The sequence below is a fragment of the Hydra viridissima genome, unplaced genomic scaffold (genome assembly GCF_058129835.1).
Source record: "Hydra viridissima isolate aposymbiotic clone 2 unplaced genomic scaffold, HvirCarnegie_v1 scaffold_9, whole genome shotgun sequence".
Taxonomy (NCBI): Eukaryota; Metazoa; Cnidaria; class Hydrozoa; order Anthoathecata; family Hydridae; genus Hydra; species Hydra viridissima.
The window spans coordinates 14730531-14745852 of NW_028324308.1; the positions used below are offsets into that span (position 1 = coordinate 14730531).

Here is a 15322-nt window from a genome sequence, read left to right on the forward strand (position 1 = left end):
ACACTGTCAAAATGTATGATTTTGCAAAACGTTTTGGCCTATAACTTAATAACCAAGCAAGATATCTGCATGAAACTTTATACATTGATAGCCATACTATATAGGTACAACACCATAAAATTTCATGAAGTTCCAATGACCCATTTCAATTTTATGGCTTGTTTAGTAAATAATCGAAATAGTAAAAAAATTAGGAAATTTTCAACTTAAAATTGATTTTTTTTTCTCGGACGTAATAGATGGATTTCAAAACTCCCATTTCTGGACACCTACATGTGTCCACTATCACCCCATATAGGTGGTTTTTTCGGGTTAGCTAGAAGGGCACTATCCCCAAAAATATCAACTGTGCTTTGCGAATTTCTTCAGTATTTTTTATTTCATTAAGTAAATCCTTCCATAATCATAATTTATCCACTCCTAGTTCACGTATATTTGGGATAAGATCTAATCTTTTCATTGTTATTGTTTTTAAGAACCATCAATATAATAAAACTAATAAATCAGAAACATTTTAAATTACATTATATATTTTTTTACTTTACACTGTTTAAAATTTTATTTTGTAATGGCTTTAACAATTGTCACATTGCTGCATCCTGCAATAACACTATATTACTACGTTAACTTTATATTACAGGAAATACTAAAGTTGTTCAGTTAAGCTTTTTCAAACATGTTGTACCTATCAAACAAAAAATACTTTCAAAAATAGCGGAAAACAAAGTTTTTAAGTGTTTATCAACATTTTCATTTCTTTAATAACTTCCAATACCGCAGGAGACCGCAGTGATCCTTTTATAATTTAAAAGTAGAAATGTTAATTAACAAGAAAAAATGTATATATTTTTGGAACTCGGTGGAACATTTTTTTAGCTGATATATAAACAAAAAAAATACAATTACTTGCGACTTTTTTTTTAGAAGTCTTTTAATTTAAACAAAAAAATCAGACTTTTTTTTTCTTTTGAGTAAAATTGAAATATATAGAGCCAAAAGATTATCTTTAAAATAAATATACACTTTTATTTAAACTAAAAATACTCTATTTTAGTTAAATAAAAATCTCACATTTTTCAGATTTCTTTGAAAGTAATATCAAATTTTTTTACTTCTTTTAAGTATAAAATACAAAATAAAAGTTTTATGAAACAATTATTTATACTTTTGAAATAAAAAATTATTGCAATTTAATATTATTTAAAAAAGGGCACTTAATTTATAGAAAAGTTGTGAGGGGTTTATTACGATTTTTTTGCTGTTTTGAGTCACTGTGTACCGTGCGCTTAGCATTTGTATCTCGAAATTGTGATACTCTGATATACCAATACCGATACAAGACAATTATTGATATTGTTTAAATTGAGACAAAATTAGACTTAAAAAATTTTAACTCCGTAAAACGATACGAGACGAAACAAGAAATAACGATACTTTTTTCCCAGTTTTAATATGAGACTAGGCGATACTTTACTAATAGCTTTTCACGACTTTTAAATAGTTCAGACTAAACAATTCTTTTTTTCTCAGGTTAAAAATTTCACCAAATGATACTCTACCAATGTTTTTTAATAATGTTTCGGAGTTATTTTTCTTTTCAATATTTTGAAAATCTTTTGGATGGGTATTTTTGAGATATTTTCCCAACTCAGTCGTGCTATGGTCTTTCACAAGTAGCAGTTTTTTATAAAAGTTACATTTCGCAAAAGGTTACAATTTTTTTTGACATTAGCTTTAAGGATAAAGTGCTCCCAGATGTCGTGGTATTGTGTTAGATTTTTTTGTGAAACAAAATTAATCTAAAATAATTTCAAAAAGATTCTGTTTGTCTTAAACAATGTTAGGGGCAAATTTGTCTTGATTATATAAATAATAGCTTCTCATATTGGTATCATTAAAAAAAGTGTCTATAGCAATGCTTTTTTTAAGACGCAAATGCTTACAGGGCGGTAGATATTTTCTAATAACCACAGTAAATTTTTTGATTAACTTTTTAGCTGATAATTTTTTACTAATTTGGTTTTATGGTGTACTAAAAGATTTAAATTACGTTTAAAAAATTCCAAATTACAAGCACTTTATTCAATTAGAAATTCTTTGGGATGATTGGGGATGCAAAATATCGTAAAAACAGTGAACAAAAAACGCAGTAAAATAATAAACCAATTTCTTTAAGTTTTTCTTAAAAAACTCATGTAAATAAAAATCAGTCGTTCAAACCTGCAGTTATTCGAAATTTTTTGCTCTACTTTACGAAAACCGCGTCAGTTATTCGATGCTTTTCTTCGATTGTATATACCATTGGATTTCATAAAAAAATATAACAAGAAACGTAATCAAAACACAAAAAAATATAACAAAAAGATATAACAAAATAAAACAACGTTTAAAGAAAAAAATACACGTGATAAATGGCTTATGAGCGCAAGTGAACGAAATATACCAATTGGTGGACACATCATAAGAAATAAGTTTTAGATATTTTAAAAAAACTTAACATAACGGGTTTTAAGGCTTTAGAAGGGTGGCTTCATTGGAGGAAAAGTAGGCATTATGTTGGTTCTGAGAAGGAGAGTGCGCATACAGAGAAAATAACAGCAAGTTGGCAGCAGACTCATTTGCCAAAGATCCTCTTAAGGCATGGATTTAGGATATTTACAACGCTGAAGAGTTTCCCTTATTTTATCAACAGCATCCAACAAAAACCCTTCATCTAAAAGGCGAACGATGTGCAAGAGGAAAATTAAGCAAAGTTTGTTTAACAGGTTTAGTAGTAGGAAATGGGGTAGGTGAAAAGCTTCCTGTGCTGATAATTGGAAAGGAAGAAAAACCACGATGTCTCAAAGGAGTCGAAAGCATACCTTGTCAGTACAAGTCCCAAAATAAATTCTGGATAGACACTAAAATTTTAACTGATTAAGTAAGAAGGCTTAACGTGAAGTTAACCATTCTTACTTAATGGTAGAAAAGTTGCTCTCTAACTGTACTGCTCATCCTAATGTTTACAATCTCAAAGCAATTGAATCACTAATTTTACCACCCAGCACAACCTCCAAAACTTAATTAATGGACCAGGGCGTCATAAGGAGTTTCATGAAGGCTTTTTATCGCACGCATCTTGTGAGGTGTCAGAAATAATACATTGATACTGGTAAAACAACTCTAAAGATCAACATTCTTAAAGTTACGAGCATGTTGGTCAGGTCATGGGACGCTGTATTGGCTGACAGTGTTAAGATTTGTTTTAGGAAGGCAGGCATCTCGCCGGTAACACATATGGCAATTATCTATGCTAAAATTAATCCTTTCAAGTTTCTTGAAGAAAACGTCAACCAGATCAGATAAATAAAACTTCGCTATTGACGATTACGTAGACATAGATTTTGAGATTTGAACAACTGAAACAATTGCTGTCACAGATCGAGAAATTCTGGATTCCATTTTAATCAACGGTTGTGCTGAGGATTGAAGAGGAGATAGTTGAAGACTAAAACGATTTGCGTCCCGAAAAGCTAAACTATCACGGCTTGCACGTGCAACCGAGTTTTTTGAATGCTAGTCTCTTTCTGACAAAAGGGCTAACCACTAGGTCTCATATCGAAATATTGACAACAACTCTTTAGAAACAAAAATATAATTAAAAATAGACAACTTTTTCAAAAGTAGCAAAGATTTTATTATTTTAAAAATAAAAAAGCAATAAAAGTTAAAAAAATTTTTCAAAAATATGTAAAGACTGTTATTTTACAAGGAAATGACTTGAGCATTAATTTTTGTTAAAATTTGATAGTTTCTTAAAATAGGGAACTTTAAAAAGGATTTTAAGTTATTCAAAACTTCAATTATTTGAAGTAAATTCTTTTCCCCAAGGAGTTTCGAATAACTGGTCGTTTACTGTATTTAAAAGTTTTTATTTTAGTAGTTTTGGGTTTACACATGAGCTTAGTCTAGTAAAATAGCATGAAGTAGTAATAAGATAAGCAATTTTCACTTTTTAAAGTTAGTATTAAACATTTTTTTATTCATTTTCATCTATTATTTATTTTAAAAGCGAATTGCAACTGAATTAATGAGCGAGTGTTAAGGATAAAAATTAGGATGAATACATTTTAAACGAACTTATGAAAACGGGGGTTTGTTTAAAAAAAATCTAACAAGAAAATTAGAATCTTCAATATTTAATTTACTTTGATAACAATTAAATTATTAAATAAAAGATAATTAAATTTCCTTTGATGACAATTTAATTTAACTTTTCTTTTTTGTATAATCGACTTATTCCATTAGTAATTTGAAAAAAATTCACTTATACAATGAATATTTGTCAGTCTATCAAAATGTTGTTTTATGATGATTTTTAAGGAAAAAGTTTCTGCTACTTGTTGATGCTTTATATAAGAAAAAATTATAAATAATACACTTCTATTCAAAACTTTGTAACACTAATTATAATTCCACAGCCAACGGGTTGTTAAAATATTAACTAAAGTCGTATTAAAAATTTAAACTATCTTCATATTTTCATTATGATTTTTTTGGGTGAATAAATCGCCTCATATATGGAATTTAAAGTTTTGTGCTGCAGAAAAAATAGCACTGAAAAAACAAGAAAAAAACGATAAAGTTATAAATATCAAAAAGCTCATTCAATTATTAACTAAAGTAATGGTTTTTCAAACACAAAAATCATTTCGATGTTGGTATCAGGACTCAAATTCAATGGTGTGATACTTGCAGATTTTCAAAGTTAAATCAACCATTTTATAATTTAATCTGTTAACTACTTGAATGAAACTATTTGCCATCACTATATATATATTTATTTATATATATATATCACTATATCACTATATATATATATATAAATAAAGAAAAATATTTTCTTTTGTAGATTACATTCATCTTTCTGCTCTTTTTATTTCACGAAGTGAGATATTGTAAGTGAATACTTGGAATTTGTTGTCAAAATTTTAGGAATTGTTGATACGCTTTTAAATTATTACCAAGCTTAACTTTTTTCATTTTTTCAATCTTATGTTTACTATAAAGTTATTCAAGAATTAGTCACTTACTTTATTGGGAATCCCCGTTTTGCAGGCAGCTTTATTTTCAAGTCTGTCTTGGATTCTCAATGCAATTATCATTTGTTATTTGTTGAAGGCCTGAAATGAGAATTTGAAATTGAAAGTAAAATCTCCTGTTTTTTAAAAACTTTACTTTTTTATGCCCTTGAAAGTATTTAGAACAAAGTCACATTTTTCTTCAAAACACTTTAGACAAAAATTCCTCTTTTTTTTTTTCATGTAGCATTCACGACATTCAATACCTCCTTTTCTTGTTTTGTCAAAAAATATTTTCAGTGAAAACGCTGATGGAATAAATCAGTATATAATCAATCATGAGACTTTTTACCAAAAAAATCGCTTAAAAAATCAAGATGTTACATAAGTTTGTAACTAGTTAGCAGCATACTTTTGTCTATTTATCTAAGAGAGAAACCCAGAAAAAAAAGTCATAAAAGTATAAGCGATACGGCAGAATTATAAACGCAGAAGAGTCAGGTATCTGGAGTATCTTTTTTGCAAACAAAAATAGCAGCTAATATTTTTGGTGAAAACCCCTGATAATGGGCGTGCACCAAAAAATTTAAGCAAGAATATCATGTATTAATCCATTTAAAAAATCTTATGGTATTGTTTTACTATGTTAATTGATAATAAAAATAATAACTTAAAACATTTCATTTGTTTACTAGATTGATGGGATTAACAAAAATGAAAACAAATATTTAAAAAATCCATTGATTACCTTAGTTTTTAATAGATTTTGATAAAATTATTTAAAATTTTTTCTTTGTGAATTTGGTTCAGAGTAAGCAGAATAGTTTTTTATTGTTTTATTCATCGATATAAAGTTAATAAAATGTACCCTCTGCTATAGGCGCCGAGTTCACGGGGGCAACAGGGGTAGTGGACCCCCCAGAAATTTATACTAATAATATATTATCACGGGTTATTACGGGGGGGAATAGATACTCTCGTCCTCATGATAATCCGTGATAATATATTACTAGTATAAATATCTGGGGGGTCCACTGCCCCTGTTGCCCCCGTGAACTCGGCGCCTATGCCCTCTGCGCATTTGCTTGAAAACGAGTTTTTTGTGAAAATTTCAGCAGTGTCAAACGAGTTTGAAGATATTTTAAGAGACATGTATCAAAAAAACTTCCAATCTTTTAATTTTTAAAACCAATTCTAACACTCAATCGGACACAGAAATTGTGGTGATTACAGTATCAACTATGGTAGAGAACGACTATATGACATTAGAACTATGAAACAGCAAAACACATGAGGTAGGACAAAAAAATATGTAGGGGAGAGAACTTGTGCTGAAGAAGAAAAAAAAAAAGGAAAAAATATCGGTGTTATACTTATAAACAAATTTGACTTTGAAGCTTTAAGTTGTTTTGTACACTATCAATTGGTTTACCAACTATTAATTTAATATTTCCAACTTTTTTTAAAAAGAAGAACTAATCAGTTCGTTTTAAAAGTGTAAATAAGAAGATGTTTACTGCTTTTGGAGAAGCGTACAAAAATTTAATGACGCTTTTGCCGTACATTCTTTATAAAAGCTGTTAGAATATTGTGCTTCAAGGTGTAGAAAAAAGATTTAGTTTGGTTATCGATCCTTGCCACATGCATTTTTGACCATAATTAAGTTATAAACATTTCAATCGAAAAAATGCGGATTTTTTTAATAGAGGTTTTGGGAGCCACAACATCGACACTGTAAATAATATCAAAATACCAGTACAACTTTGCAAGAATTAGATGACAAAAAAAAAAGCCATAAAACAATAAATAATTCGCAGAAACATTAGAAAAAGCTTGTAAAGAGGAAATGTTAGAATCCGAATGTAGGCGGCATCAGAACTTTTAAGCCACAAAAATGTAAACTTTTCACCTTTAACTTTAGTTTCATTTGTACATTATATGATCAAAGTTGATTAAAATATCAAAATTCACCCATTATAAAGTTTATCTGTACGCTCAAAAACCATTTATGTAACAAGCTCGGCATCTCAGGTCGTTTTTCAAATTGTAGCATAACAAGAAAAAATATGCACGGGTATTGTTTCATTCCGTTTTGGCCGGCTTTAAAAAAATTGTTTCTCATTGAAGACACTTAAAAAGAGATCCAAAATCCAAAAAAATCATGAACCTAAATATCTTTTCAACTGTAAAGTAAATTTTTAAACTGTAGTTCATGTTTTGTAAAATAATTTGGTTACTTTGCGCTTTAAACGGTAACTAAATCTATTTCAGTAATATAACATTTTTTAACTCTTTGAAAAATATTTTTGCTGTTAAAGTATTATTACATAAAATGCTTTTATTTTAGTTAAAGCTGTTACAGAATCGATTACCGTTGCTCAAAATGTTTCATTGAAAAAAGATCAACTTGCTTCGATTCTGACTAGTCTTCCGAAGGAATACGAGTTATCATTTGAATTAATGCCAACTTCTTTTTTAAACAATTGGACGAATGTGATTCACTTAACTGTTGACGGTGATAACAGAAATTATAGTAACAGAACTCCAGGAGTATGGTTTCAACCAGACAACTATTTGTACTTTAATTCAGCATTAAACGATCTAAATAGAAGTATTTCTATATCGGCAGTGAGAGTTCAGTTAATGGAGTGGACCAAATTCAATATATCACAACTCTTTATTGATGAAAAATACATTTTCTCGATTCACATTGCGGGAACTGAAGTTTTCACTACACAAAACACATCTCCAAAAGAATTTCAGAACGTTAAAGTATATTTGAGCGATCCGTGGTACTATTCGCAGCCAGGCTTCATTAGAAATCTTGTGATTTTAAACACTTGTGAAGGTAACTATTTAGTAAACTACATTTTCATGGAGATATCCGAACAAACAGTTTAATAAAGAAAACGGTAAAAGCAATTAAATGTTTTATTATAGAGTTCTTCAGCATGATCGAAGAGAAAGAGATAAAGAAAAATCAGTTGATTAAAATTTTAAATAACCTTCCAAAAGAGTACGATATATCATTTGAAGTGAAACCTACTGCAAATGTGAACATTCAATGGACTAATATCATTCACTTAACTCAAGGAAACAACCTTAACACTTACGGCGATAGGGTCCCTGGTGTTTGGATTCATTGGAGTAATCGTTTTCATATTTCATCTGCATTAAATGGAGATCTCAATAGTTATTTTGAGCCAAACATAGATAAGAGTTTGATGGAATGGAATAAAATTAGAGTTTCGCAACTACTTGTTGAAGGAAAGTATATTTTTGCAATATGGGTGGCAGAAAACAATTTTTATTACGTGGTCAATAATGATGCGAGAGAATTCCATGATGTTAAAGTTTACATCGGTAATCCGTGGGATGACCCACAACCAGGATATGTTCGAAACTTAATCATAAAAAATGCCTATGTGGGTAAGAATTATTTGTGTATGTCAACGTTAAGATGCGTTATCCACTAAATATCTGAAGAACTCATGGAAGTTTTTCAAAATTTTATGAAAATCAAAACGTAAGTGTTCAATCAAGTTTTCTAAACATGCCCTCTCTATTTGATGTAAATTGTTTATTTGCTTGCTCAATTTCTTAATCTTGATTGACTATTCCTCGTTTGAAACATTTATCTCCCATCTTTGTTAACTTTGCTTCTTTCAGAAACTTTTCATCTAAACGTAGATCTTTTTAAAAAAAGCCTCTTAAATCTTTAATAAAGGGTATTTTACTGTAAATGCAGTTTATACAGTATTTATATATATGAAATGTTTCATTTTAAATCAACTAAATATGAAGTCTTCTTAAGTTTTCAATTAGAGTTAAATAGGTTTATTGTATTCAATGAAAACTAGAATTGAAAATTGATTCTTTCTCAATTTTTGGTTGCTTAAAATAGTTCAGGGTTCTTTAGTATTACCTACAGCATCCCATGTGATACGTTGGAATTTATACATTTTGTTAGATTCCTTAAAGACATTTATACAACCTTCATATTCTTTCTTTATCAAACACGTTCTGCACCGTTTCTCATTAGGTCTGTCAGCTAAAAAATATTTGATATGCACCAATAAAATTTGTCTGTTTGAGCAGGGAATACTGGTTGTTCCACGCAGTATCCAAGCAGCAGCAAGTTTCAAAGTTCTGAGACTTTGCAAATATCTGGAAGCATATCCATAGCTAATGATTGATGATATATAAATGAGCCGAGGATGCACCATTAAATGATTTAAAGAACTTTTACAATGCGCTCAAGTACAAAACAAACCTATCATTTCTGAAAATGACAGCTGTTTGAAGAGATAGTGCCTCTTGAACTATTGATTACGCATATTAAACTAAACATCAATCGACGTTTGCGTGGTGATCGCCTATAAAGATTGCAGACGACCAAAGGTTTTTATTATGCGATAATAAGAATTGGAACTGACTTTGGAAAGCCAAAAATTTTTTAAATAATTAATCTTTTAACAAGTTTAGTTGACATAACTGGAACAGACTAGAGGTTTATATTCTACATCCGAAACTTGGATTTACAATTTTCGATTGACGTCGTTAAAAGTTGACCAAGAAGGTTTTTTACATCATCATAATTGCTGAATTTTTTTGTACTCGGAAAGTTAATGATTACTATACTAAAATATGAGTTAAGCTGATTTCAGATTTTATAGCAACAATATAGTTACAGGACGTTTATCAGAGTGTACTGCAAGTGGCTGAAAATGGTCATATGTGGAAGCCAAATTTGTACCACAAACCAGATAAACAATAACAACGTGCTAAGGCTATATAATGATTCAGAGATTTTTATAATAACTGCTTATTAGGAACAATGCAGATCAATGCGCCAAACCCACAGAAAATTCTGACTTTAATGCAAGTGACGGGTGAAGGCTAAAACGTAGCGAGGGTACAAAAGTATTTTTATGTTATTTGTATAAAAATGGTTTATTGCGCGATAATAAAAAAACGTGGAGACTCTAGGTCAGTTGCGGTTGACGAAAGATGTTTTTTAAGTGGATATATACTTGGATTATAAGGATAAATGTTTGTTTAGATATGACGAAATGTAATGTTCTGGTTGCAAACACTTTGGAAATGCTTAACATACAATTGATGGTGTTGCATAAATAGAGATGGAATGTCCTGCAATAATTATATCATTCATTCAGGTTATGCCAAATTGATTCTGGCTTGAATTCTGATTTGATTAGTTCTTTGATGAGTTTGGGATCTTATCTATACCTGTTTTATAGTTATGCTGTCAACTTTAGTGGAGTAGACATTTTCATCTAAGTTCAGAATTCTTGAATTGTTATTACTGAAGTGTTATGGTGGAAAACCTGTAAAAAAAAGAAAATTTTATTACAAACTGAAATTATAATGAGAAGAAATAGAATAACTGTGAGACAAAGTAAAGATCTTTTAAAAGTTTTAGAAGATCGATTTATATTTCAAAAATTACCAAAAAAGTTTGGTTAAAAAAGTGTTATGCAAAATCGTTTTAAACAACAGTATTGAAAAAGTGTTCTTGCAATCATATTATCTTCTTTTTTTATCTTCAAATAATACTCTATAATATATCATCCAAACGCATCTTATTACATTATCCTATTAAACTTCATTGTTAAACCACACTATTATATCATCCTATTATAAGATTGATTGTTTGTTTTTAATTTTAAGACTTAATAAATTTTTATTTAAGTTGGAAGCAGAAGTTGCAAACCACTCATCAAAGTAAACATCAAAGGGCTGTTTACAAACAAGTAAATTATTTGAAAACATATTCGTTTTCAGGAAATAATAAATTCTTTTTTTAACATTTCTACATTTAAAACCATATGTTTTCAGAGATCATATGAGTTTGTCCAGTTCAATTGTTTACGCCTATGAGCCGGGTGTTATTGCTTACAACATTGCATGGGAATACTTTTTACCCGTTTTCATGAAGATCTCTTTTGCAAGCGAAGCAGTTAACTTTCATAAAAATAACTCTACATTTAGAGTATGTTGTTTTTTAAGATGTTTTTTAACTGTTCTATCTTTGTTCATTAATTTTGAATTGTGAATTTTCTTTTTTGGTGCATAGATTCAGCATTCAGCGATTTTATGCTAATGGTTCAACTAATGTTTCTTTGTTTTAAATTTTAATTCTGTTTAAGCTTTTTCTTTGAACCTAGGCTGCAGAGTATGTATATCTTAGATTTTACAAACTGTAATGACTTTTTTATTATGCCATATAAATCAATTCATTAGATTCCTGGTGCTTTCAATACCACTGGCGTATATCATAACCTAAATCTTAGTTCAGATATGACGAGCATTTTGGTGCAAGAGCATTTTACTGTTGAGATTCTTTTAAAACTAGTTTTCCAAAACAGTGCAGGAATCTTATGGTATGAGTATAAAAGCTTCAAAGTTAATTTAACTAACGATGCTTATCAGAAAATTTCGAGAAATAAAAACGCTCTTCCAGGTTCGTAAAAAATTTTTGTTGGAATGATATCAAACTCTTTATTCTTGAACAAATATTGTATAAATTTATTATTTCACGAATAGAAAGCTATGGTCGAGGTGTGTGTTGGGATGCAGTTGAAGGTCTTGTTTATGTTTGCATGAATCAATATGTCATTAGGTAATTGACAATTCTTAACTATCAATTTTGTGGCAAAACCAAGCAGGAGTACTTAATTCTTTTGAAAATGCAGTTTATTTGGCAATTGATAAACTAACAATTATGTCATTCATTGAATTTTTGTTTTAAACTTGATTATTTCACAGCTTTAAAAAATTTACTAAGTAACTACTTAGTTCACCAAGTCGTCAATTATAAATCTTTTGAAGTTGTCAAACAATATTTTACATTTTTGCAAACTGATATTAGTAGTGGTGCTGAGAGGTGCGGAAAGGTGCGAACCTCTTCACATTTTTAAGCATGTGTTTTTATCGCATTTTTCATAACTTTTTTGCTAGTTTTTGCAAAATTTTAAGCATTATAATAAATAAACTGAGATTATTTTTGATACTACGGCTTTGCTTTAACTTTTACTTATGATTAACTTGCTGAATTGAACCTTAAATTTTTTTAAAATTTTATAATAAAATAAACTTTAAACTTTCTTTAATAAATTTAATGGTATACCTTTATTATAATTTAAAACTGTTAGCAAAGAATTTCTTACAAGATTATTACAACTGTTTTTTAAATAGTTTGAATTTTTAGCCAGGATGTGGCATGCTTTTATTCAAAAAGCGACGGTGAATTTTGGACAGGTATGAAACAGTTGTTTTTAAAAAAGAACTTGTTAGCCAGTTTTCCCCATATATTTGTAGCACTAATGTTATTTAAACGTGATTACTAAAACGTTGTGTACTAGATTTAAAAAGCTACATGCAAGATTACTTTAATTTGTCGTTTACCTCGGTTTAAAGGTTTAGATATGCAAGTTGGTTCTGTTCTGGGCCATCATAATTATACTAGAGACTTGTATGCAATACACAGAAACCAAAAAAGTTATCTAATGTACCACAGCACTTTAAAAAAATGGTTAACAATTTCCGATCAAGAATATCTGAAAAGTGTGCCTTATCAAATAAACCAAATCGGATGCAAGAAATTAGAAGAGAATGATGAACAAGTTTACACATTAAAAAATCAACAATGGATGGGTAATTTTTTTATAGGAATGTAAATTAATGCTTCAAACTGATGCTCAAACTAAATTACTTTTAATCTTAGGAAACGACGAAGGATTATATTTTCGAAAATCTATTAACGATTCTTGGATTCAGAGGATAAAATGGAATGTTTTTTTTTGACCAATGTTTAGTTTTTGATAAGTTTTAAATATTAGGTTGAAAAGATTCATGTTTACTTTTTTATTTTTTACTTGTAAAAAGAAATTAAAATTATAATAAAGAAACACACCACAAATTGAATTGTCTGAAAAATTTGCTGTTCTCTAGTGTCTTTATGTAGATGTGTTGATTGATTTCATTGGTATATGTAATAATTTAAGTATTAAAGTTAACGCCGAGGCATTTAAACTGACAATACTGTAATGAACATATAAATACATAGCAGTTATAGTTACCTTTACTAAAGTTTTTTTTTATTCTTCGAAGCGGGATATCGAAATCCTGTTTGAGTAACCCTTTGCTTTAGCCTCTCCTGAAAGTTTGTGATTTATAAAATATCGTCTTATTAGAAACATTATTCCTTAAATCTAATTTAACCATATAAAAAAAGTTAAAGTTATGCAACTAGAATCAGTTTTTCACGGCGAATTCATTATTAATGCACAAAAGCCTTTAAGACTCGAAAAATTAATGGTACAATTACCAATTTTATCGGTAGATAAGCACTACCTTCCCATCAAATCAAATAAATAGTCAGAAGAAACTTGTGAAATGTAAGTTCAGAGATTAATAAGCCCAGCAAAAGCAGTAAATGTAAACAATTTTATTTTGATTTAAATCAATAGTATTAAAATAGTTAAAATCTACAAGAAAGATTTTTTTTAGAAAGTTGAGGGTGGGTCAATTGATTGTTAATCCGTGTATTTAAAAGTCTATTTAAAAAGCACTTATTATGAGGAACCAGTTTTAGAATTTCCATACTCCTCTACTGAAGGTGATATGTCCTGAAATGACATGTTATATTAAATGGTTTAAAAATTCAGCTTTCTTCTTTTTTCAGACTGCTGGCTTTAAAGGGTTCTGTAGATTATTTACTTAATTTGATGTAATGTCATCTCTTATCTTGTTATGCTGTAACTGTTCTTGTAGAGTCCTGTTTGACCCTACAAGAACAGTTACAGCATAACAAGATAATTGTTTTGAATATAATGATGTAAATTAAAGTCACTTTTAGGTGTTGTAAATGGCAAATAATTGAAGTTTAAATGTTTTGCAATCTATTGGAACCTTAAAGAACTTCTTTAGGATTAATGTTGAATTTTTTAAGAGTTGGAAGAATTTCTCAATTATCGTTTGTCCGCAGATGTTTCTTGACTTTTTATATGAACAATTGATTTTTATTTTGAAGTTCGTTTAGTACTTTTTTTTTTCAACCTCTGAGTCCATGGTTCTCTAAAACAGGTTTTCCCGATTTTCTTAAGAGATGTTTACATCATTTAAAAACTTGAAGATAATGATAAAACTTAATGGGTAAAACTTAAGGAAAATGTTTATAAACTTTCTCATTTTCCCTCCTAAAATTACTAACATCTTGTACTTTTACATTAGGTTGTATATACTACATTTTTTATCACAATTCATAAAAAACATGAAGGAAATTCTGTCTGATCGTTTTGAAATTTAATTTTGATTTTTTCGCTGAAATATGCATATCAGCGTCTTCAACTAACTAAAAAAACTAAATAGTGAATGTTATATTTGTCTTGGATTTGAAAACATTTTTGCAGCATTCTCTCTTGGAATTTATGGAGAAAGTGATTGTATCCCAGATGTATGACAGATTGTATGCCAGGTGACTACAGGAAGGCTATTATTATAGTTATTAATACACAAATATTTTGAGCGAGAACTGTGTTAATTAGCTAAGGTATTCTATCCATTAAATTAGCTCAAAAACTGGTTGTGTGATTGAACGGTTATTTCAGATTAAATACACAGTTTGAATATTTCATAAAACTTTCATAAAAGTTTTTTTTTGAAAAAAAACTTTTATGAATGTAGTATTTGAATAAAAAAATTGACCGATTTTTAAAAGATATTTGATAATAAAGCATAAAACTGCATTCGAAAATTCGCCTCATCTTCCGCAAAAGCAGAAAAAAATGTATTCATTCTTCAATAAAAGCACATCAGAAAATTTGAATAAGTGTAATGCACTGGCTGGCTGTTCTTTAAAAAGCCTGGTGAGAAGCAAATGGGTGTTAAGTACCTTCTATACCTCCAAAACTTATTACAAATTAATTAAATAAACAAATTAATCCAAACAGCTGTACACTTTTACTTAAGCTTTTTCACTCGATTAATTAATAACCAGTCGGATAAAAATTCAAGCATGGAAAGCAATTTACTGCATTACACTAACCGTGTTTTTTACTAAACCTTAACTACCCTATCTATTCAAACTATAAAAGCAGAGGATAAAAATGAGTGCACGTAGATTAAGAGTGAAAGCGCAAAAGATAATGAGGATGCATTAAAATTATTAGAGGTGAAAAAACGAATGAAACAATAATGGTTTTAAAGATGATGACAAAAGTACATTTAAGATCATTTGT

General features: G+C 29.1%; 1 protein-coding gene across 1 annotated transcript; it reads left to right on the plus strand.

Moving 5' to 3' along the window:
- Positions 1 to 4536: 4536 nt before the first annotated feature.
- On the plus strand, positions 4537 to 13019 carry LOC149884223 (uncharacterized). The gene is made up of 11 exons (XM_090099124.1): positions 4537 to 4722; positions 4892 to 4937; positions 7408 to 7908; positions 8001 to 8489; positions 10774 to 10834; positions 10920 to 11073; positions 11325 to 11544; positions 11628 to 11703; positions 12292 to 12341; positions 12501 to 12737; positions 12808 to 13019. The coding sequence occupies exons 1-11, from the start codon at positions 4666 to 4668 to the stop codon at positions 12885 to 12887; spliced, it is 1971 nt and encodes a 656-aa protein (XP_089955250.1). The 5' UTR covers positions 4537 to 4665; the 3' UTR covers positions 12888 to 13019.
- Positions 13020 to 15322: the final 2303 nt, after the last annotated feature.

Excerpts from the sequence above, each read along its gene's own strand:
- LOC149884223 (XM_090099124.1), top strand. The coding sequence starts at position 4,666 with ATGGTTTTTCAAACACAAAAATCATTTCGATGTTGGTATCAGGACTCA. Across the intron at positions 7,909-8,000 it reads GATTTTAAACACTTGTGAAG|AGTTCTTCAGCATGATCGAA; the intron begins GTAACTATTTAG and ends GTTTTATTATAG. Across the intron at positions 12,342-12,500 it reads CGACGGTGAATTTTGGACAG|GTTTAGATATGCAAGTTGGT; the intron begins GTATGAAACAGT and ends CTCGGTTTAAAG.